Source organism: Zosterops lateralis, assembly GCF_965231275.1.
Source record: "Zosterops lateralis genome assembly, chromosome: 7".
NCBI classification, from domain to species: domain Eukaryota; kingdom Metazoa; phylum Chordata; class Aves; order Passeriformes; family Zosteropidae; genus Zosterops; species Zosterops lateralis.
The window spans coordinates 19,350,668-19,375,325 of NC_139767.1; the positions used below are offsets into that span (position 1 = coordinate 19,350,668).

The 24,658-nt window shown below is 38.9% G+C and overlaps 2 protein-coding genes across 2 annotated transcripts in view; one reads left to right on the forward strand and one right to left on the reverse strand.

Annotated features, from left to right (window-relative positions):
• Window positions 1–367: 367 nt before the first annotated feature.
• On the reverse strand, window positions 368–10,812 carry DHRS9 (dehydrogenase/reductase 9). The gene is made up of 5 exons (XM_083865334.1): window positions 9,717–10,812; window positions 5,391–5,721; window positions 3,570–3,828; window positions 2,229–2,392; window positions 368–1,403 (listed from the first exon to the last, which is right to left on the reverse strand). Exons 1-5 carry the CDS (start codon window positions 9,762–9,764, stop codon window positions 1,153–1,155), a joined length of 1,053 nt encoding a protein of 350 aa, XP_083721460.1. The 5' UTR covers window positions 9,765–10,812; the 3' UTR covers window positions 368–1,152.
• Window positions 10,813–11,623: 811 nt separating this feature from the next.
• ABCB11 (ATP binding cassette subfamily B member 11) overlaps window positions 11,624–24,658 on the forward strand; it is a 42,170-nt gene continuing 29,135 nt past the window's right edge. The window contains 9 exon segments of the mRNA XM_083865332.1: window positions 11,624–13,117; window positions 15,083–15,185; window positions 16,273–16,294; window positions 17,533–17,580; window positions 17,671–17,719; window positions 19,414–19,655; window positions 21,553–21,640; window positions 22,528–22,661; window positions 23,326–23,497. Of these exon segments, the coding sequence (XP_083721458.1) occupies window positions 15,110–15,185; window positions 16,273–16,294; window positions 17,533–17,580; window positions 17,671–17,719; window positions 19,414–19,655; window positions 21,553–21,640; window positions 22,528–22,661; window positions 23,326–23,497 (831 nt within the window). The 5' untranslated portion in view covers window positions 11,624–13,117; window positions 15,083–15,109.

The following is a 24,658-nucleotide window of genomic DNA, read 5'->3' on the forward strand; positions in this document are numbered from 1 at the left end:
TATACCATTAATTTTTTCATGTACATTCTCTTTAGAGCTGCCAGGCCAGATAAAAATTCTCTCTCTGCAGGTATTTATAACAAAATGAAGTAAAATAAATTTATTCTTGAAGCCATTTGCTAGATAATAGAACTTCAATGAAATACTTAAATATTATACCTTTTAATATTTACATATTTAAATATTCATAATATTTAATATTTATTTAATAATACACTTTTTAAATACTGTCCTTTTTTTGCACATTGCAATCACACAGACATGCCCTCTCACACAGTGATGAAACTTCTTTTCTTATGTTTGGAGTCCTGACCTGTACTTGGTATTTTTTTTAAGCTTAATTGAATTGCAATTAATGATTAATCACCAGCACAGCACTTTAGCAAATAAAACCTTTACCCCTTCAATTTTAATATCTCTACGAGCACCAGTTTGTGAGCCTCTGGCCAACAGCTTAAGACATAGAAACAGTGTACAAAAGGCACAGTAACCTCAATTAATGTTTTGGCATTATGAACATACTCTGTACAACTGAAAGAATTTGCTATAGCTTACACCAATGACCTATTTTGTCTGCTAAGTGAAATAATAATCCTTTTAATTGGCAAAACACTGCAAACACTGAGGATGAAAGAAATATGAATGCCTATTGTTTTTGTATTTTCCCCATAGACTATACTAATACTAGGGAGAAAGTTAAAATATGCATTTTGATAGTCTGTTTGCATAGAAAAGTGGAGTTTTGGTTTTTCCTGGAATTGCATATCTGTAAAATTGCTTGTAGTTTTTTTTCTGCAGAATTGAATAATCAAGTGGTCAGATACTATAATTGTAATTTCTGGAATACACTGCAATAGCTGGACGTTGTTATTATTTGACTTCATGTCCTGTGTGAATAATATTAATTAGCTTTGTAGCTGAAAATTTTATGAATGCAGATCCTATAGAGGTGTAATTTCTGAGCATCAGCCTTCAAAACATGCTGGATTTACAAGCCTACCTGCGAACTCAGAATTTCAGGTAAGGTGGGGTGAAGGATGGAGAAAATGTCTTTTGAAAAGAATTTAAACAGTTTAGTAACTGGTAATGAAGAGGACATCTAGTTTTGATAGGATAAATATTTATTTCTGCTCAGCTGATACTCTTTTATTACTAGACATTAATTAGAACTCCGTGACCTGGTCTCCTGCTCTCTGTTGGAGCTGGAAATGTAACACGCAACAGCATATCAGACAAACAGCTTGGGGCGTAGTAGAGAAACAGCCAGAAGAACTTTGCATCCCATCCAGCTCTGTACCGTGTCCTGGGGTACTTTGCTATCAGGGCATGTTCCATGCATTTTATGACATTAGAAATATCATAGTCACACAGTCTTTTCACTGATGATCTTTGGGCTTTTATATCTGTAAACAAAATAAAAATCATCCTGAAAGCATTTATATGCAACATCTCTGCGTGAGTATTCTTTATATCCAAAGGTTTTGCTAGAGCTTCAGGCTTGCTTTAAACTAGTGCCTTGAGTGCTGAGAGCAGTATGGCTACAGCAAAGGAGAGACAATAATGGCTGAAAAACACCCAGAAGTCCAATAAGCAAAAACCTCAGTGGCCTATACTGTGAGCCAGATGTTCCATACAGTATGTACTGTGTCACAGTGCACTAGCTTCTCTGATACCACTAAGCAATAACGTTGCATATGGTCATAGCAGCTCATTCCCATTGGGCATCCTACCTGTAAATATTGAGGGACTAAGAAAGGTAGCATGACCTCATATCTCACCAATCTTGTGTGAACTAATATATCAGGCCTCATCTAACAAACACATAGTAAAGAACAGCCAGTGATGGATCCTTAATGAGCATTAACAATGTCTAGTAAATGTTCACAGAATCACAGGTTGAAGTTGAAAGGGACCTCTGGCACCAAGCCCCATTACTTAAGCTGGGTCACCTAGACAAGACTGCCTAGGACATGTCCAGATGGTTTTGAATATCTCCAAAGATGGGGACTCACAACTGCCCTGGGCAACCCATGCTAGTCCTCAGCCACCCTCACACTGAAATGTTCAGTAGGAACCTCCTGTGTTTGTGTGCTCACATTGCCTTGAGTCCTATCCCTGGACAACACTAAAAAGGACTTGGCTCTCTTGTCTTTACAGCCTCAGTTCAGGTATTTATATATGTTGATAATATCCTCCCTGAGCTTTTATACAGTCCTTTGTCTACTTACATTCAACTAAATATTTTTCTCCGTAGGAGTTCCTGATCTCAGGAGTCAGTCTGTTCCAAAGTTTGAAGAGGTATTTCTCAATGATACCTGAATTAACTTCTTCTGCCTTAAAAAAACCATGCTCAACAATGCTTACTTTCACTCCAAAATGCTGCATTTCTATCCTAGAAGAAAAAAACAACAAACTCCCTGACCACCCAATAATGGCACAACTATGAATCATGAGTAAGTTTTGGGACTTTGATTCTTATCTTCATATATCAGATTTATTTTTAAATGTTCAAATTAGCTTCATAGCAATGTACTTGTCATGTAAAAGCAGAGCAGACAACTGAGAAAAAAAAAAAGCAGTATCAAATAGATTAACAACTCTCAGTGTTGTTTATGTTAGACTCATGCAAAGGATGTAACAGCCAGTTGCATCTCAGTCATGTATTATACTAAAACTTTTGACAATTTTATATACTGTTTGTTCATTTTAGTTCACAGCAACAGCAGATTATTAAAGTGTCTGAGAAAAAGTAGAAGTTAAAAAAATTCAGTTGTATTAGATCTTTATTCTCTATTCAATGGTTAAATGGCTATGGTTAAATAATTAAATGTTAATGCAATAAAGACTAGTGAGTTTCCTCACAGTGTGGTTCCCTCTGTGTAATTCTTAGTTGCAGTGCAACTCCTTTGGGGTGAAAATGGCATCTTTGTCTTGCTGGGCAGCTCAAGAGACCCAGGTAGCCGTGTTCTACAGTGTGTAAGGAAATGGACCACATGTACATTTGCCATTAGTTTTTTATTTCTTTGGGGTATATGCTTTCTTTAAGAAAGTACTCATAATAGTTTGAAACCAGCTTTCCTAGTCCTTCTGACTCATGAAGACTTCACTCACTGGGCTGGGCCTTAGCTTTTGAGGAGCAGTCCAGTACAATAGGTTTCAGTAAAGTTACAATTACCTTTGGTAGTGTGGTTGCTGTCTGGAATTGCCCAGCTCAGATTGTTGTGGTGAATAAGAACAAAATTACAGGCAAAATATACAGTAACCTGCCCAAGAAACTGGATCTCTGACCAGGCTATATTGTTGACTTATGTTCAGGTACGCACTGGATTCACATGCCTGGAATCTGCACACTAACAACTAGGATATGAAAAATTTCAAAGTGCATTGCTGGGTCTGTCCATAGTACTGGGGACAAAAATCTTAAAAACGTGACCAGTCCTCTTATTTTCCTTTTCCCCTTTAGGTAAGATTTCCAGAGAGAAACCAAAATGGGCAAACATACAGTCAACCATTCCTCAGCACATCTGGAATCTGTTCTTGGATTCATGCATGTGCTCCTGGCTACTCACCGTAAGGTGTCAGAGAAAGCTTCCATGCCCCATTTGGACAGACTGTAGCCACCCCCTACAAAAGCCATGAGGCCTTGGGCATTAATTAGATTGACAACTCTTCCCTCAGCTTTTTTCAGAAGTGGGAGGAGCTTGAGTGTGATTTCAATCAATCCCAGCAGGCTAACATCCAGAACTGAATGGAAGTCTTCAATCCTCAGCCAGTCAGTGGGTCCTACAGGTGCTGTTCCTTCAGTATTGCTCACCAAGCCAAAAAGCCCTAGGAAGAATGCAAAACTATTTATTAAAGTATATGCCCATATCTTACCTGGAGTATCATGTGTGCATTGGGAACCAAGCACATAGTCTGCAAAATCTTCAGTGAGATGAATACAGTTATCTGGGGTTTGCTTGGATAATCTACTTTGTACACTTGGTAAAATTTGCTGAAGAACTTGGGTAAAGCGTTAAAGGAAAACTATTTTGTTTGGAGATGTGGGCCGCCATGCTGGGCTTTATTATCCAGATCCACTCAAGTATGTAGGCTCTTATACACGCTTGTATTCTTGTGAAAATCAAATAGTCTGGATAGAAGTGAAGAGGCTGATTTTTCTGGTTTGGGGTCTAAAGGTCTGAACCAAATGTGTAGAATTAGTCAGTGCTTCTAAAGATACTAGCTTAGCCCTGGGTATTTATAATACTGCTTTACTACCTTTATAAATTACTCGAGGATCTTTAGATAAATAGTGACGTTTCTGAGAGTTTGCTGAGGACAGCCTGTGCCTGAGGGGAGAGGCTGAAAGTCCAGCACTCAGCCTCCATAAAGAGTCTTACACACTGAGGTGAAAGCATTAGCAGTGGCTATCCTGGCTGAGAACGTGTGGTTTTCTACAAGTTGGGAGCAAGAGCCTGCTGGAGGGGGTAAGTGCTAATAATTTTGTTAAACTTGCTCTCAATCTCTGCATTCGAGAATGGTCTGGAATACTCATGATGAGGCCAAAAGCCTTTAACAAGATTTGAGGAGAAAGTAATGTGGTAGAAGATACATATTTTGCTGTTTCAGGTACTTTATTAATAAGCCTATTGAATAATTGGTATAACTGTGTGTTACGACTGGTAGTTATAGTGCTGTGGTGCCCTTTGGCAGCCTTTAGTCTCAGCTATCGGTGCTGATAAATGTGTATTGCCACGCTGAATATAATTACCATGCAGATCTTTTTACCGTTCTTTGCCAAACCCCTCACTGAAGTCTCATAGGTATCCAAGGGTAAGCTCTTCTTCTTTTACAGGAGTGCTCAGAGGTGTATGATAGGAGTAGTGAGGGCTACTTATGTAACAACTCCAAGAAAACTGGCTGAAATAGCACATGTTAACTGTTACAGTCAGTGCAATTGTTGAGTAAAATGCAAATGTCAGACTTAGCCAGGCATGCAAAAATATACTCTTCTGTTTACTAGAGACGGGCTGCAGAGGCCCTGAATTAACTATTTTTAATTGAGTGGGCGGAATTTGTCAAGAAAGTTTTCTGGTACCAGTTAGTACCTTCCTTCCACTGACATTCTTCAACTACACCAGGAAGAGTTTAAAAAACACACCTGGGAACGATCTGATTTTAGCAGACCAAGCAAGTAGATTTTTAGGCATTCTGTTGGTGAAAGCAATGAGTAGCATTGCTGAAGAGAATATCTTTGAACTGAGAAATGGCAGAACTGAGGAGTGAATGTGTTTCATCAGTAAGATTAAAAATGCCTCTGCAGTGAGTAGAGGTGCAACAGAACTTTTAGCTAGACCAGATTTGGTTTATACTGAATTATCTTTCTGAGAAGTTGCCTTGTGACTTACCCTTGCCAGCTGTCTGTTCAGTCACAAACACCACAGCCCTGGCAATGCTGTTGGAGTCTGCTAAGTTCAGATTCACTGTCTTCAGTGAGAGTGAAGAGCAGGACTGTAGCTCTTGGCTTCCTTTTTCTGTGGCACATGCAGCAATGACACAAAATCCCTTTTTGTCGAGCCATTTAGCCAGTGAATTTCCAAGTCCAGTGTCACAGCCTGTTATGAAGACATGCTTTCCATTCAGATTTCTCACTCTGTATCTGTCTCTGATGGTCCAGTAAATTATAAGAGAAAGTATGGAAGCCAAAATTGCTATGTGCAGTGAGTCTGAAAACGAGAGCTACAAGCAAATAGGTTAATGATGTAGAAGTGCAATGCAGCAAGTGTGCTCAGCCAACCCTCCAGCTTCCTGAGACACAACTCTTGTAAGGGGCTTTGCCCTTCCAGATCAATGTATGTTACGGGAGAGCAGAAATAGGAGCTTTGGCACAATGTGACCAGGATCCATGAATAATGTGCACCTTGACAAAACCTTCTGTATCTTTCTTTTCAATAGATTTTCACTGTTTCCAACCTTTGCTGACCAGACTTTCTAGTCACCTCTGTCCTTTAAGGACATTTCAGACCGAAAGGAATGACCTTATCAGTTCTCAAAGTTCTCTTTTTGTGGACATTGGTCATTATTTATGCTGATACCAGAGAAATTCCCCTGGGGAAAGGGCTGATTCTCTTTGACCACTTGTATGATGCTACCCAGGCTGCTTTTCTAATCAGTAACACGGAAGCAGAGTGACCCCAAGAACAACCCAGGAGAAGTGTAAGGTGCAGTGGTGGATCTGATGACTAATTTGTTATGTAACTTACGTTGTGTGACAGTGAGTGATTTGCTCTCTGCCCCTTAGACAGGGTAGACTTTGGGGCAGTGCCTGAGTCTTCTGTGATTTTTTGCCTGTTTAACAGTGATTCACAGCACAGCAGAGCATACTATATAGGAGGTGTGTTTTTATAAAGAAATGTGGAAATGCATAGAGGTGTTGCCCTCAAAAACATTTAAAAAAAATTTAAAAGGCACTAAGGAAATTCAAGGTTTCCTAACTGTTGGGGAGGATATTGTTTGCTTATTACAAAATGTTTTGATAAGTGTAGAATACAATTCTTGCATCTAAATTCTTGATAATTGATTACTAGTTTTCTATTTGTATTTTGGTTTTTACAAGAACTAAACCAAACTAATTCATTAAAGCCAATATTTATGGACATCCAATAAGCATATTCTAGACATCCTGTTAAAAGAAATTTTTTGCAGGTTCTAAACTCCTAGGGGTTTACCTAGCCCTATGCTCTACGTACCAACATATTTGTAGATGTGCAGACATCTCACCTTTAAAATGTGACATTCTGTGTAGCATTATTTCTATCTCAAGACGTGAATATTAAAGGAAGCTCAATGTATTAGGCCTGTTTGCTAGAGTCTGTCTATTGCTCTTGCTCCTACTGAGTTCATGGACTGATTTGCATTTATTCTGATCCTAAATTTGCTGCCACCTCACCAAGTAGGTATGGAAGAAATTTCAGAATCTGATGGTGAATGAAGGTTGAACTCTCATTAAATAAATAAATCAGTTGCAAAGCTAATAAAGTATAACAAGTAACAACATTCATTTCCACTTAATGATCTTTGAGTGCCTCTGTAGCCATCAATATGAACTTCTGAGCTATTGACTCAGATGACTCAAAGACTAATGGTCCCTGATTAAGCAAATATTTACAGGTAAGAGGTTTCTTCTCCTCCCACTGCAGTTTACAGGAGGATTTCACTGAATTTTTGGGATGTTTCCATGCTTATTTGTGGCCTATCTCACTGTTGTTTTGAGGTTGATGTAATCAGCCTTCTAGCTCAGGTACATTGTTTAGACACTTGCCTTTCTTGCTGAGAATGTCCCTGTTAAATTTGACAAGGATTGCAGTGTTCCTGAATGTGTGCACTTTAAAATCATCTTTGTAATTTTTCACTGTGTTGGTGACATTGATTTTCTGAGAGAACTCAAAGAGTGCTCTGATGAAGTGCCACTACAGCTATGTGAAAGCACTCAGACTAATGAAGGCTTTTATGATGTAAAATAAAGTCTGAAAACAGAATGTTGCAGCAGCTGATCATAGATCCCCCCAGTCCATTTGCAATGATGTGCCAGGCAATGACATTTCCTTTAACTGCCCATTTAGAATTTGGAGCAGAGCTCGACACAGAAAGAGAGAGGAGTTGCTGTCAGCAGGCTCTGGTAACACCATGGCAGTAAATCACAGCAAGGTATTTGGCAAGCTAGTCCAGCGATATATATACATAACTTTAGGACTCATATTTCCTTTTTTTCCAATAAAAAATTAAACAAAATAATTAGAGTTTCGGGCAAACAATCTAATTGAAAACAGGACCTGTAAGTCACATCTTCCTTTCTTGGCTATGCTGTAGGGAGGAAGCAGTGGGCAGTGAGCTTGCACTACTGGAAAGTGAGTTAAATTTGAAACTGGGCTCTCTGTAGATAAATCCTGGGGTGTTTGGCCAGGATACCAACCTGGTTTCTGTAAAGAAAACGCCTGGGATTGCTCTGATTAGTGTTAGCCACTGTGTTTATGTAGCAATAATTGGCATAGAAGCTCTGTAAGAAAAAAGGCTCTAGGGGAGACAGCTGAGAGCGCAGCACTGTGGATTATCCACTCTTCTTTTCCCTGTCAGCCCTGGGCCAGTGTTACTAAGTCTGTAATTCCTGACTCTCTAGCTCTTGCCATGTCCTTCTCCAGTAACACAGTGACCTGAGCATAATGGGAGGTTTTGCTCTGCTGGAGCCTTTGGCCGCTATGTGTTCTACTAGACAATGTAATTCCTGCTGGAAAGAGCCTGGGGTCAGAACCAAGAGAAAGAGTTTCACTTAAAGTTTTCTTTCAAGAAAATCCTCTAATTCTGTGAATGTATAATGTTATCCAAAATATCTCTTCTTTGATAATTGTGAAGTTCTACAAAAGCCAAAAAAAGCCACCTGGCTTCCAAGATCATATCGATTTTGAAATAGCTGCATGGAGTGGCAAACAGTGTATTTCCAGAGAAAATGTCAGCATGATATTTCAAGAGTATTGATGTATCTTCATAAATATTGCATTTGGATTAATAATGTAGCCAGTAAATAGCTAAAGGCAAATTCTATTTTCCATCAAACTTTGATATTTGCCTGGCAAATTGAGAACTTGTGTGATAGAGCTTGGCTTCTTGTGTCTACACATGTGCCATTATAAAAGCAACTGATTTTAGAGAAAAGCAGTATGACTGCATTGAGAACCCTTTAAGATCTCTAGATGACTGTAAATTACAGCATCCCCCTGCATCTCTGCACTAAAGGAAACTGAAGCACATAGACCCCGTATCAAAGAAGGCTGTTTTACTCCCACAGCAAGCTTGCTCATGCCAAAGAATTTCAGGCTGGGGTGAAGTCTGGGGTCTGTGTGTGCTGTGGATTTCTTCACCCCCACTGTGCAGGCAGTGCAAAACTCCAGAAGTCAGTGCTCTGCCAATGGGAAATTTAGGCACTGTGGTTCTTCAGAATGAGCATGCACATAGCAGTCAGTGGAAGGTTTAGATGTATCAGGCAGTGCACTGAAATATCATCCAACAGCTCTCCAGAGTCACCCTTCCACAGCTACAAGCCTCTAGTTTTCAGTTAATTAATTGAACAAATAGGCAGGCAAACAAAACATCAGATCTCTTACTCTTAGGTGAGCTATTCCTATACATGCAGAGCTTTGGACTTCTGTTTCACAGAAAAGGAGTGCTTTTTTGTACGCTGTGTAAATATGTCAGTGTAATAATTTGGTGTGGTGGTCAACAGGTAATTTAGGATCTTCATTAATATGTCACCTGAAAAAAAATAAATTTCTAATCTCTCCTACACAGCTTTTTGTAGAGAGATGAATGTAGTCTGGTACAGTGAGTTTTCCACATGATTGGATCTTCTTTGTATGGCCTGTACTTCGTATTTTTACCACTGCATAATAAAAGCCCCAGGAAAACAAAGCCATTTAAAATCTTAGGTCACTAACCCAGTATTTGAAAACTGAAGTAAGGAAAGATTCCACATGTTGTGAAGAGCATTTCTGAGTTAGCAATTTATTCAGACCATGTAGGTGCTAAAATAAGCAACAATTGTTAATATTACTATAGAAAGGAAGGGACTGCATGTTCCCTTGTCTGTGCACTAGAAAACAAATGCTTAGCTCTCTTAGATATCCTGCAAATACATATAATATGTACTGCTCATTATAACAATACACACAAGTTCTACTCACGCTCTGGGGAGACATCTGCAAGCTCAGGCTATACCTCCAGGTGCTCATGAGTTGCCTTCACCAGTTATTTCCAATGTCAGAACATAGCAACAGCCCAACTTCCTCATAAACTTGTGTGCCAAGACATGCATGTTGATTTAAAAAAAAAATCTCATAAAGTCTGTGTCTGGTGGTACTTTCCTGATTGATGCACATCAGCAGGGCCCCTCTCCCTGCTATTGCTAATGACTTGTACTGTGATCTGTCTATTTTAGGGATGTACTTGGTGTTAATCTTCTGGCTATGCTCTGTGCCTGCCTCACCTACCCATGTTGTATAAGCATTGCTGGCTATATATAGTGATTTAAAGAGTCCGGGAGACTGTCAAGGCTCGTTAAGGAGAACTAATCTACTGAGCTGAAAGGACTGATCTTCTCTTGAAATCAGCAGGAATCCTTCTGTTGATTTAATAGAGCTTGCTTCAGATCTCCCCCTTTTCTTTTGAATGTGAACGAGTTATTGTTGATGTGACTTAATTTTTTAAGATACCTCTTATATATGACAACTGTTAGGGATTAGATTATTTTTACTAGTCTAGGGACAGATTTTTGGTACTAGGAACAAACCAATTTCAACGTTTCTTGAATAAATACTCAAATATTACAAACTGTACAAATAGGATCTCTAAAGTTTGAATGGGCACAGATGCTAACATATGATTGCTGGGTGGCTTGTTTGCTTAATCTTTGGTCCAGACTCTAGTGGACACTTCTGATCCAGCTCTGAGTACTACTGCATAAACATGGCAGCAGAATTTCTTTTCCCTTCACATATGTCTTCACCCACAGTGCTGTGCAGTGCCAGGTGCTGCAGTCAGCAAGGAGGCTTGGGCAAAGACCTTTCTCAACAGCAAAATGAATGAATAAGCCTTTTTGTGAAACTTGATTTGAAACTAACTGAATGAGTAGGAAACTAAAACTGAGGAAACCAAGTAAGGTGGTAGGATGGAGCTGGAAATGATCTTGTCCATACAGTTGAGTGGATAATGGCAATGGCAGCCTGTCCCAGACTGGCTGATGACACGTGGCCTGGCTGGTCCCTGGCAAGAGCTGTAGAGTTGTTAGTTCATCCTCTGCATGGTGGGCAGCTCTTCCCCCTGAGTTTCTCTCTCTGCCCCCTTTGGCTTGGGCCTGGATATTCTTTCTTCTTTTTCCACTCTTGAGGGCCACAAGCTGCAGCATTGGTTGTCACTGTACTTCCAGCACTCTTGGGGCAGTCAGGATGTGCAGGCATCTTGCTGGAGACGTGAGGTTCAACAGGTGGCTGGCAAAAATTTCCTCTCCAGGACAATAGCCTGGCAGAAGTGCCTGCACAGCCCTGTCTGGCCTGATTCTAGTGATGGGCTCCACAGTGTGGTTGGAATGACCACAGAACAGCACTCCAGCATACAAAGCCTGTAGCAGGGAAACACTGCTCAATCATTGTCACGTATGGGGTCCTGCCATTGTGGGTAGCAATCCTTTGCCATGCAGCTGTAGGAGAGAAAAACATTTTCTCACCAAAATTTATTTTCTCACCAAACTGCTTTTGAACTGCAGAAAGTAATTTCAGAAAGCTGAATAGAACCTGCTTAGCATCTCATAAAACATTAAAATGGGGAATTTTCCCAGTAAGTTCCCTTCTTCACAGAGTATCCTCCAACTCTCAGAACACAGCATATGGAGGACCTTACTGGAAAAGAAATCACATAAACAAAATCTGAGCTCTATTCAGAGTTTTCTGTTAGCTTGGCATGAGACATGCTTTTCTCTGCAGAAAGCAGACCTTGACTGTCTGATTTCCTATTGTTTCCTTAGGTGTATTTTGTAATGAAATCCCTGACTCTTAGAAAGGAAAAATTGCTGTACTTGAACCAAAACATCGGGGAAGAAAAATTCCCATAGTTCAAATAAAAGCAATTTATCAAATTATAAACAATTTTATGAAGAGATTAAATGTCAAATGGAGATTGTAATTTAGCAATAAGTAAAACTTACTTACTATGGTACTATGGAACATCACAATAGACCAAATTTAGTAGGATTCACCCTGTAGAATCTTGGGCCTTTGCAAGCTCTACTGCAGTGCTGCTCCTGCTGAAATCAATTAGCACCGGGAACAGCAGCAGTGTCTTGTCTTCCCAAACTTGTTGGATCAGGAATATGGGATGTTTTGCAAGCAGTATTTCAAAACAGTTACATCCAGATTTGTTCAGTAGAGTGCATATGTAATTTTTGTTTTTGATAGAATGAGTGATAACTTAGAAGTCATCTATTACATGTATTCAAATTTTAAAACAAAACCACACCTGTTGACTGGAATTTTATTTAATTTGTTCCTTAGCTGGGTAACACAGGTGCTGAGCACTTGTGGCAAAACCTAGATAAGATGTAAGTACAAAAAAAAAAAAAAAAGCCCCAATGAAGATTCCATTAATTTGATTTTTGTTCTGACATAATGTCAGAACAGAATGTTATATCAATGTATCAATGATGTATTGATAACCCTGACTTTTTGAGCACATTCCCAAATATTTATCTTCCATTAACACATGCTTGTCAAATGTCAAATAAATAAGCTGTGAATGTGGCATGATATTTCAAGGAAAACTCTCCTGCCTTTTTTTTTCTTGAGCAGAAATGAGACTGAGGCCAACAGGCAACAAAAAGTCAAGCAAAACAAGTGGGACCCAGAACCTTTCCCATTACTGTGAATATTGAAGTTGTGCTACCCAGAAAAATCCATGGAGGGCTTATATCCAATGAGAATTCACTACTACTCAGGAGCGTTCAGTCTGTAAAATATTCATTCCAAAGGAAAAATTGGAAAAAGTTAGAAAACAAAGCTTTTGAGCAAGTTTTTAATCTGAATTTAGCTTAATCTCTGAACCAATTGTCATGTTATTCAGCTGATGTTACTATGTATGGTAGGGACAAGAGCATACACAGTTATTGTCTGGCGAATAAAGTTGCTGATAAAAAATGCCATAATAATTCTTCCTGCGCATTCAACTGTGAGTTGTTTTCCAGAGAACTGTCTGGTCTCCTCATGTATAATTGTTTTGCAAGTGCCCTGACTTCGTTGTGAGATTGCATTAGTCAAATTTAAAGACTCCATTAGATGTCAACGAACTGAAAACATTGTGACCGCATGGTTATTGACCCAGGTGCAAATAGCCAATGCCCAATTGAAAGACTCAGTTCTGACAAATGGGTTAAAATAATGAAAATATGCTGGGAAATGCTTGAGTGCTTCACTGACTAATTGAACAAAGTTCTTGCAATTTGTTTATGATCCTATGATTTTTCACAGCCACGGGTGAGTAACAAATTTGCCCTGTTTATCATTTCAGAGTTAACTGATGACACTTCCTGAACTGAAAGGTATTTTTAGTTTTTTCCTTTGGGACAATTTAAGCTAAATGCTGCATTTCCTGTGCATAGTGTTGTTTTTGGTTGTTTTTAGTTTTTTAATTTTTTTCAATGGGACTGTTTGAAGAAAGAGACATTTAAGTGCTATTTTGAAGCAATATATGCTTTTCTGCATAAATGCTGTCACTAATATGTGAGGAACCTAACTTTGGCGAAACATGAAGGGTTGTGCTTTCAAAGCCAATTTTAAATGTTTTTTTCTCTTCACCCCTCCACTCCCCTTTATGTTAAATAAAGATCTGATCTGAATAAAGAGCCCAAAAAGGGCTTTGGATCAGGTCCTAATGTTACTCCTTTACAGGATGTGTTCCTTTTTTAGCATTTTTCAAGTATTACTTATTTAAATCTGAATTTTGAGTTCTTCAAATATTTTTGTTTCTCAAAAATCCAGCAACTGCACTATAACTGGCTAGAGTAAGATGCGACTTCATTTGAGTGCAGTTTGAGTTATTCTCTACTACTAGGTTGTATTTTGCACACACATGGGTAGATGAGATGATCTATTGCCTTCTATTTTCTCTGATTTCTGTTATCTTGATTTTAAATGCAGACATCAGCAACAGCATTTTGCAAGATGTTCTAAGTGATCCCTGTTAAATTCAGACCCTGAGGAAGGTTATTTTAATAATCTAATACATCATGTTAATCTGCTACACTAATCTGTTTAAGTAAGCTAATGAATGATGCCTATGAAACACAACAGTATTTGACGTGTGGAGCTTTAGAAAAAGTAAGAAAAAATATTTCCATTCAGAAATATGGGACAGTCATAATTTTATTGGAGAAATAACATCATTCCAGAACATTTACCTCTAGCAAATCTTTGCAAATAGAATTCTTGTTTGAATCTATCAATCACTGGGGGTTTTCCACTTTTCCTGTTACTTAAAACTGTCTCAGCATTCAGACTTTAAAAAACGTTACAATTATAATTATAAATTACAAAATTGATAAACATTTGTTGAAATTAAATAAAGACAATTGATCTATGCTATCTAAATGCTTAATATGCTTAAAATGAGAGGTTGTGAGTGTTTTATACAGATGTATAATCATGAAAATTTTGATACTTAAAGACTGGAAGAAGGTGTAGTAACTATACCTTGGGATGCATTACATTAAACAAAGATGTGGATGAGACCACATTGGTTGTGAAAAGGCATATTTTGGGGATGACTTCTGCAACATTTTCCCCTGGGTGCATCTTGGATCCTGGGCGTCCCTGGCACACGCTTACTCACAAAAGCGCTTCTTTAACAAAAAGTTATTAACTTTGTCTTATTTCTTTTCATGTATGATATCTGCTCAGCACATTGATGTGACTATAGGAATAAAACTGTCCAGAAGAGCAGCTCTGGTAGCCAAGAACTGTGGGAGTGCAGCTTTTGGTGATGATGCAGATGTTGGTGTGGATCTGGGGCTCCCATTGTTCTCCCTTCTTGAGCCCCAGTTGTTCCCAGTTGTTCCCAGCCATTGCCAGTTGTGACAAGACAAGGCAGGGGTAGGCAGGTCCTGCTGCTCCCTTGTAACTGAGGCAGGATCTGTCCTGTTAATGTCTCAGCCTGTAACCTGCCCTCGCAGAGGCCATAGTTCACATCAGCAGAGCCATCCCTGGGGACAGGGCTGTTTGCTGGGAGCTGCCAAGCCCTGCAGGGCAGACTCTGCTCAAGGCAGGAGGCACTGAAACCTCACAGGTTTCTGCTCAGGGGTGGGTTGGGCACTCTGAGGTGTTTTTCTGCTCTGTAGTTTCACTGAGTCCATGACATCTGCCCTGTTTTAACTTGTGCTGTAAACAGTGGTATTGTCCTGGGATCATGAGGGCAAAGGGGGAGTTTAACATAATGTTGTTTCATGTCCACAAAAAAATGTATGCTGATACTCTTCTTCTCCCCATCCCCACACCCCATCTCTTTTCAGGACTTTTGATTGAAGTAAATAATCAATATGTCTGACCCAGTAGTTCTACGTAGCATCAAGAGACTGGGAGAGGATAATTATGCTTTTGACTCGGATGGCAAATGTAAGAAGTTTATTCTTCAGTCACCTCCTTATGTTATAAAGCATGTAAAATAGGTGGGTGGGTGGCCTAAGCTAAGCAAGTAGTCTACAGAATACAAAGCAAATAGTCTATGAGATAAATAGTGTTATATGGTGCCTGCTGTCATAGGTATGCTCCCCCCAAAATTTTCTGTAGAAAATACTCATGGGCAATCTTTACAGGTAAGCTAACAAGTTCAAGGTATCTGCATAGGTTTTACGCTTAGTACTTTATTGTACAAGTAAAAGACTTCTATTGAAGAAAAAAAACCCAGTGCTCTTCCATAGTTACTTTCAGCAAACACTCGTATTTGTAGTCACACATATATTAGGGAGAATTCTTATGAGCTAATTCTAGGATCTTAGCTAATGCTAAGATCTACATTCCCTCTTCTTATCAGAGCTTGTCCTTTTTCCATTTTTCCTTTGCAATATACATTTTTCCATTTTGTCAGTCCAAATGCAGAAAGAGTTGAGAAACATGAAGAGAAACTGGTAAATATTTTGAGTTCCCTTTGTAACACCTGAGAAAAGCCCCCTCCCAAAAACAGAGGATCCCCCTCCCAAAAATAGAGGATCTTAAATATTTATACAGATCATAAAGTACAAAGGAAAGCAAAACAGCAGCCCATAATGGAAACCACACTGCAGTACAAGTTATGGGGAAATGGGTAACTTCTGGGAAAGAAAACTGTTCATCTCTTCCAGACACTTACTTTGAACTCCCAGGTTGCTCTAAGTTGTGAAGGCAAGAGTGAGGAGCTAACACTCCTCCTTTCAGGGAGCATGCATGGAGTGAGGATTAGCTTAATATCCTTTAGGAGGCAGTGTCCAAGACAAAAAGTTGAATATTAGCAAACAGTTGACAATGAAGATGACTTTCAGCAAATGCTGTGAATAATGTTCTTAGTGTAAACCACATCCTGGATATATGTATTAGTGGGAATAAGATGTTTATAACTCAGGAATGACCCCATCGAGTTGTAGAGTTTATGTTTCACATGTCTACAGAAGGTTATGTACTTTAACAATAATCATTAACTAGACTGTGCATTTATTTTCCCTCACAGATAACAGCTTCAAGAAATCAGAGTAAGTAATGTAAATTATTGGAACAATCAATGTTTCTAGGAATATTCTGAGAAATTAATGTCATTGGATCAAATAGATGGGATATTTCTTGTTTTAAAAAAGCTGTTCTCTAGTGGTTGAACTGCCTTATTTGATACAACTGAAACAGGTAGACTAAAGCAGTCGTAGAAACTTTTAAAAATATAAATTTCAGCAATATGATCTTCCTTCTGAATATGTTTTTGATATTCTAATTTATCTTTCTTCAGGGTTTTTAGTTTGAGAAATCATTTTTTCAAGAATTTTAATCAAACTTGATTAATTTCTCTTATAAGTTAACTGTGAGATTTTAAAACAAAAGGAATTATCTCAGATATTAAGATTTAAATGCAGAATTCAGGATAGTTTAAAATTGGGATGATTTAGAGAATTTGACCTTAAGCTAAATCAGAGATCTGACTGGAATTAAGAGCCTCCTCCTTCCTAGACCTTTGGGCAACTGTGTAGCAGGCTGGACAATATGCTATCATTTGAGCCAGTTCTTTCTGGCACAGTGTACCCAGTCTGGCAGCTACCTCTAGAACAGGGAAACTAGAGAATTAATTTTTCCCATTGTCAGGTTGCCCATCTAAGAGAGCACCAGCCCAGTATTAGAAGTCTACCACATCTTTCCACCTTGAAACCCAAGTTCTGTTGGACTTTCACATGTAACACACATGTGATCTGTACATACCTGAAGGAAAGCTTGCTTTAGGCTCTGGTTTCTGAAAACAGTTTATGATAAATACAGCTTGAATAATTTGCTTCATTAAAAACCAAACCAAAAAACCACAGCACAAATAGAATATCCTTACTTCTTCATCACTGAATGTACACAGCTGATGATGATTCCTTGCTATCGGAACAGGAAATTTCTCTGTCTTAAAGGAAGGATTAACCAACAATTTGGGCAGTAGTTTTTTCTTTAGCTGACCTCAAAGAACTCACAATCTATCAAGTAACAACAATCCATGTTATAGAACAGTGTTGAGGAGCTACTTATGGAACAAAGTATAAGCCTCTAGAGAATTTTAGCCTAACCTCCATTCTAGTCCCTGTCTAAAATTTCAAAGAACCATCAAATCACTGGTTCCAAAGAAATCTGAAAAAAACAGCTTGTCTCCTAAAATCCTGGGCAAAATGTCTCAAATAAAATGTAATTTTAAAGAAGTGACCAAGAGAATAAAAGTAATAATGTAAAGTATTATCCTTTTTGCCAGAAATTTCTATGCATATGAAGAACCTTTTATAGAGAAGAAAAGTGAAAAGTAAGTTAAGTTCAATTCTTTATACTTTGCATATAAAACAAAATAAGTACTAAAATACAAGTTTATGATTTTATGTTTTCTGTTTTGAAGGTCATCAAAGAAGAAAGAAAACACTGTTCGTGTTGGCTTCTTTCAGCTGGTAATGAAAGCAGTGTCTACAAATATTTGATGTGTATTTTGTTGCAGAATAAGTGACAATAACCAGCACCATTGTTTTGGGGTATAGCTGTGACTAAGCTGAACTTCTAAGGAAGGCTTTCTTCTAGTCCTGAAATCCTACCAATAAAATTCAGTGGGAATTCAATAGAACCCCTTGTCATCTTGTCCGTTTGGTGTCAAACAGTCTATTAAACATATTATATTTAAGCTACAGGTACATATGGGGAAATAAGGTAAGATGCATAGCAGGGTTCTAGGTGACCTTGGTTCATTCTCGTTTCTGCCATAAATTTGCTCTGTGATATTTGGCAGATAATTTAGCTCCCACATAATTGCTCCACAGATTTTAGAAGATTTGGTTGCAATGGAAATTTGTGGATGCACAATACCGTATGGTATGAGTTACATCTAGCCTTTGATATAATTCCACTGGGTTCATCTAAAGTTTAAAAGAAATGTAGTCAAGAGGTATCTCAACTCCTGGTTGGGTGGAGAGAACAGTCTGTCCCCACAAAGTGCAAGCAGAGAGTATACTGTATATACTGAATACTGTAGCTTCTTTTGCACAGATATTTAAGGATATTTAATTCCTAAAATGCAGTTGGTAAACACAGTATGTTTGCATCAGATATCACATATCTCTGCATTTCCTGTGTGCTTTTTATTTTTTAATCAAGGGAATTCCTAGGTTTCTTATGAGCAACATTTGTAAAACAGTGGTAGAGTTACAGTTTTCTTCTGACTTTTTTTTTTTTTTTTTTGTAGAAGGACCTTTTTACTTATTTCTCTTTTGTGTTAACTGGTTTTCCCTCTATATTATCTTTGCCCTAATGCCCCTTTCCATATATGCTCTAAATTCCCATCCTTTCTTCTCTAAGACACATTACAGCACCTACAGAACCTGGACAGGTTCTTCAGCAGGCTGAGATTCTTCTTGACACTCCTATTTTAAAATGCATAGAATTTGATACTGATATTCTATATGGACATATATATATATATATTAATATATATATATGCACATGTGACTTCACCCTGAGAATCAGACTTCATACAATCATGACAAAGGCAACTTAAATCACTGTATCTTTGTCAAGCTACCTGTGTGAAAACTATTTTTCTCTCAGATTAAGATCCAATCCAAAACTGCTTGGCTCAGCCAATAGCTTTTGAGAATTTTAACTATGACAACTTCCTCTGAGATGTTTAGTTGATTTTCTATCACAGCACCTCAGACTTGAGAAATTGGATAACTCTGTTCAGAGGCTCTACATAATGCCCTAAGGCTTTTTCTTCTCTTTCCTCTCTCTCTGTCCCCACTGGAAATCTGCAAAGCAGACTATATATATGATGTTACTATTCTTAATCTCTTACCCAGTCTCTGGAATAATGATAATGTGGAATGATATTGAACTATTGATGTTATATGATGATATATTAATTCACATGTTAAAAGGAAGCTTGTAATAATTTATGAGGCTGTAATCACAGATGTAATTAGATTAGATTGGACAGAGGATTTAGTCTTTCTATATTGAAAATAATTCTGAAATTTAAAGAGAATGTTTTTTATCTGATCCACCTTATTAATGATTTATCATTACACAACCAGTATGAAGACTGCCTCTCAGCAGAGACAGTCTGCTGAGTCTATTTTTTTTCTTCCCTCTTTAGTTTCGATTTTCGTCATCTACAGAGATTTTGATGATGGTTGCTGGTAGTTTGTGTGCTATTGTTCATGGAGTAGCCCAACCAGCTGTGTTGCTTGTGTTTGGTGCAATGGCAGACACATTTATTGAATATGACATTGAAATGCAAGAGCTTAAAGACCCAAACAAGACATGTGTAAATAACACCATAGCGTGGATTAATGGTACTATTCATCACAATGAAAAGAATGCCACAGTAAGATGTGGGTGAGTAATGGATGTATTTGTTTCTTTCCCATTGTTATCATAGCTTGTCAGAGAATGTCTTGCTCTTGAAGGTCCTATTCAGCCTCTAAATCATATATATTCTGTTCGTAAGGTAGAAAAGAGGCGTGATTCTTGTTACATAGTCCTGTTTCTGAGCTGGCAATATTATCTGGAGGGACAGAAGCAGCTTGGATCTTGCTCTTTCAGTTAAAGTTGTCAGCAAGAATATTCTTTGATTATGATTGTTCTGATAACAGATATTCATGTTGCATATCTCAGTTCATTAACCTAGTTTCTCTGATTACACTGTTGGTAGTAATGACTTCTGGTCATTCTAGTCAGGTCTTAGTTACCTGTAGTTGCCTCCTGACTTCTGAGCAATTTAGCTAAACTTTTGTCACTGAGAGAAATGAGCATTTCTAGAATGCAATTCATCTTAGCTTATGGGGGATGTCTGAGGCAGATCAAAAGAACTACCCCATAAGACTGCCTGTTTCTTTCCATTAAATATAATAAATGGAGACTAGATAATTCATTCAGATACAGATATCTATTAATGCCAAATTTGAACCTGTAACCTTTCCTAAGAATTGTTTCTTGGTGCATCATTACAAGGGTTTTCTAATCTCTGAGTGGCATTTCATTACATGCTTAATTGGAATTAAAAATTACTTGTCTAAAGGTCTCTGAAATTCAGAGCACATGAGAAGCTATTCACATTCTTAGATGTAGGTGACTGGGGCCAAATTATTTTGCTCCAGGCTGTTCAAGCCAGCCTTTGGAGATGGGCTGGCAGATATAAGATAGGATTTACTACTGACCTCTGTACCTCTGAAGCAGCAACTACACACCAGGCAGGACACATTCATAGAATCATGGAATAGTTTGTGTTAGAAGGGACTTCCAGGACCATCTAGTTTCCATGTCCTTGCTATGGACAGGGACACTTTCCACTAGATCAGGTTGCTCAAAGCGTCATTCAAACTGGCCTTGAACAGTTCCATGGATGAAGAATCCACAACTTCTCTGGGTAACCTGTTTTAGTGTCTCACCATCCTCACAGTGAAGAACCTTTTTCTAACCTAAAGCTGCTCTTTTACAATTTAAAGCTATTTCCCCTCCATGCTCTTGTAAAACATCTCTCTCCTGCTTTCCTGTAGATTCCCTTAGTGTACTGGAATGTGCTCTAAGGTTTCCCCATAGCTTTCTCCAGGCTGAACAAGCCCAACTCTTTGAGCCTGCTCCAGCCCTCTCATGATCTTCATGGCCTTCCTCTGGACTTGCTCCAGCAGGTCCATGTCCTCCTTATGTTGGGGTTTCCAGAGCTGGTTGCAGCTCTCCAGGTGTCACCAGAGGAGAGAAGAGAGGCAAAGTCCCCTCCCTCGATCTGCAGGTCACACTGCTCTGGACGCAGCCCAGGACAAGGTTGGCTTTCTAGGCTTAGAGCACACATTGCTAAGTCACGTCAAACTTTGTCCATAAACATCCCCCAGTCATCTCCCCAGGGCTGCTCACAATCCATTCTTCATCCAGCCTGTGTTTGTGCTTGGGATTGCTCCGTCTCAGGTGCAGGACTTTACACTTGGCCTTGTTGAATTTCATAAGGTTCACACAGTCCCACCTCTCAAGCCTGTCACAGTCCCTCTGGATGGCATCTCTTCTCTCCAGTGTCAACCGCACCACACAGCTTGGTGTCATCAGCAATCCCAATCCCTGAGCAACAGGCAGAACAAGGAAAGCAGCCACTAGCAATAGCCTCAGTATTGGAAGAAAATGCCTCTGTTAGAAAAACAAGTTGATTTCCACCTGTTGTGAATCTAACTTGAGGAAACATCAGATTAGAAATCTGTGAGAAACTTGTAACAGTATTACTCACTTCTTTTTTTTCCTTTTTCAGGCTCCTGGACATTGAACATGAAATGACCAAGTTTGCAGGATACTATGCAGGAATTGGTTGTGCCATACTTGTGTTAGGATACCTCCAAGTCAGTATTTTGTTTTCTATTTTGATTTCAAAATTTAAATCACTAAATAATTAGGTTTATAATTATTATGTTGGTTTTAACTGCTTAGCTACTCTTTTGAGCAGAACAGATGTTTTCAGCTCTCATTCTATCACTGAAATATGTTAGCTCTGGAAATCTGAGAGCTTCTTGGATTTGCACATGCATACCTGTGTAAAAGGATGAATTTTACCTACACCACAAGCAATACTTGCTCATGTGTGGCTACTATGGAATCCACATGCCCTCCAAAAATAACAGCTGAAGGGCATGCATATTCCCAGTAGGCATCTCAACTGTTTTGAGCCCTGTTTCTGTTACAGAGATATTATAGAGCAATACTAGTGTAAAACTAATATTGGAGAAGAATTGTTCCCTACATATTCTGTAGTAATTGTTCCGTCCTTATGACTGAAGTGAGTCAAAAGCTTGGATGATTTCTGCATAGTCTGCTGAAGGACCCATGACTTTTGAAGCTTTTTATAATCCCCAAAATCACTTGTCAATTTCCTTCCTGAAAACTACCCAAGAATTTTGCTGAGGTAGGATGGCTGCCATCCCTGTATTACTTACAGTTGTAGATGGAAAAAATTTTGTCCATATGGTATTCATGTAACAGCATAAGTAATTTAACTTGCCTCTCCTCCCATCCTATCAGAATTGAGACAAACACTTGATCCAGAGGCTATATAAAATTGTTGTGTTATTTAAAGATTAAAACAGCTATCATGTCTATGTGGCAGAATGCATTTTACTGAAGAGTAATTTTATCAATAGCCTTTCCTATTATAGCCAAATTGCTTTTTCTGATCCGTTGGGAGCAGAAAGACCTTTTACTGCAATTATCAGATGTTTTGTGCTTTTCCCAGATCTGCTTTTGGGTTATGTCAGCAGCTCGTCAGATACAGAAAATCAGGAAAGCTTATTTCAGGAAAATAATGCGAATGGATATAGGCTGGTTTGACTGTACATCTGTAGGAGAACTTAACACCCGAATTTCTGAGTAAGTAATCTAAGAAATCCATATGCTACAGAAAACATTTTGCAATTCCTTCCAAACACTGCAGAGTGCCAATAATCAGGCATGTGACAAACACCTTTTAGTGGAAATACAGCTATGTTCATGGGAGCAGCAACTGGACTGATTAGCTCCCTCGTCTTTGAACTAAGTGCCATAACTTTGAACCACAATTATTTCCCTTTCATTCCTTGTCTGTGTGTTTCATTACATGTGTGTGTGTGTGTTGGATAGTTTTGGGGTGGGATTTTTTCCCCAGTTTGTCCTCTCCTCTCTTCTCCTTTTGTGCCCAGCCCTTTCAGAGTGATCTGTAATTTGGCTGCCAGTGCACACTCCCTGAATCAGCTGCGCTACAGTAGTAAGAGCCAGCTAGTGAATGAATCTGCTGCCAGAACAACATTTCCTGGGAAAGGACAGTATCTTCTCTGTAGTATTCATACCTTAAAGTCTTCTAGATTGAAAAGGTGTCAGGTTTTCTCACTGTACTCCAGGGTCTATGTATGGAGTGTTGGTGAAAGAATAGGGACGAGGATGGGCCCTCTCCAGAGAAAAGTAACTAACTCAAATGTGGCCATAACCTGCAACACAAACAAAATTTATGCTCACCACTCCTCTGTTGATTTTTGTTGCTGTTGTTATTGTTTTCTAGTGATGTTAACAAAATTAATGAGGCTATTGCTGATCAAGTAGCAATCTTCATCCAGCGCATAACCACCTTTGTGTGTGGATTCCTACTGGGATTTATCAGTGGCTGGAAATTGACCTTGGTTATCATAGCAGTCAGCCCTCTCCTTGGGGTTGGAGCAGCTCTCTATGGCTTGGTAAGTGAATTATGAAAGATTCATCTTGAGCAATAATGAAAGAGGAAGATCAGGCCAGAAAGCTGTGAGGATTGGTGAAGTGGATTACACCCCTTTAAAGTCAGGAGAGGCAGATTATGGTCCCAGTAGCACTGAGGGAGGGGAGAGGGATGGAGGGAGGAGTGCAGTAGAGGGGAGGTGGGCTTTGCTCTCATTTTGTTTTTTTCTGATTCCCAGCATAATAAATCCTGCTTCTAAGAGGGGAATGTAAACATACCTTCTGGTGGGTCCTGTGGATGGGTATTAATGCTGAGATCAGAAGCTGGCGTTCACCTTCTCTATTGCTACACACCTGCTTTAGATGGCTACAAGATACAGGACTTGATTTTTCTATGTGGCTTTTATAGGTGATAAGTTTCAGAGAGATAAAATGGTTGAGAATAACTACTCAAACTTACCTCAAACTGTACCTGCTCACAGAAGCTGCTGTGCCTTCTTTCAGTTGTTTCTGTTCTGCTTCTCCATCACTTCCTACAAACTTCCTGTCACTGTACAGTGGAAGGACAGTAAAAAGGGAAACTGCAGGATCCTCTGCCCCTCTCACCTCCTCTCCCACACTCAGCAGAGCTGGGTAATTCCTCCTCATCCTCTTCATTCTTGTTGGGGTCAGCCCTTTGGCAATCTCATTTCTTTCACATCAGGAACAGCTTGCTATCATTTTGCTATCTAATGTCTAATGTAACTGTGACTAATTTCTTGTCTTCCAGCTCTCCTTTAACACCTTGTGCTGGCTGCAAGTAACTGACATGAATAATGACTCATGTGAAGTGGGAGAGCAGAAGCTTGGCAGGGAATGAAATAAAACCCAAAATGTTTTTCCTCCATTTGTGATTTCTTTCTGACCTTATTCCCCTTTATGTTTTTAAGTTTCTCCCTTCCCATTCTTATTTCTCTGTACCCATCTCTTTCCAGTCACGTATGTACTGTTAAGCTTTTCCTCATTATGAGCTCTTCCAGCCCAAGTCTTTGTTTTACACCATGAAGAAAATACACTTGAGGTCAATCAGGCCTGGTTTCCTGTCTTCAGTAGGGACTAACAGATGCATGGGGTAGGGTATTTGGAAAGAGAAAGCAAAGAATGACACATTACACTTCCTAATGATGTCTCGTTTCCAAGTCAAT

What these genes read in the sequence shown, in the direction of transcription:
- DHRS9 (XM_083865334.1), bottom strand. Translation starts at nt 9,764, where the DNA reads ATGAGCACCTGGAGGTATAGCCTGAGCTTGCAGATGTCTCCCCAGAGC. An exon ending in TGCAGATGTCTCCCCAGAGC is followed by an intron (nt 5,722 to 9,716) that starts GTGAGTAGAACT and finishes ATTTGCTTGTAG; the next exon opens with CTCTCGTTTTCAGACTCACT. An exon ending in GCTTTCTCTGACACCTTACG is followed by an intron (nt 2,393 to 3,569) that starts GTGAGTAGCCAG and finishes TTTTTCTTCTAG; the next exon opens with GATAGAAATGCAGCATTTTG.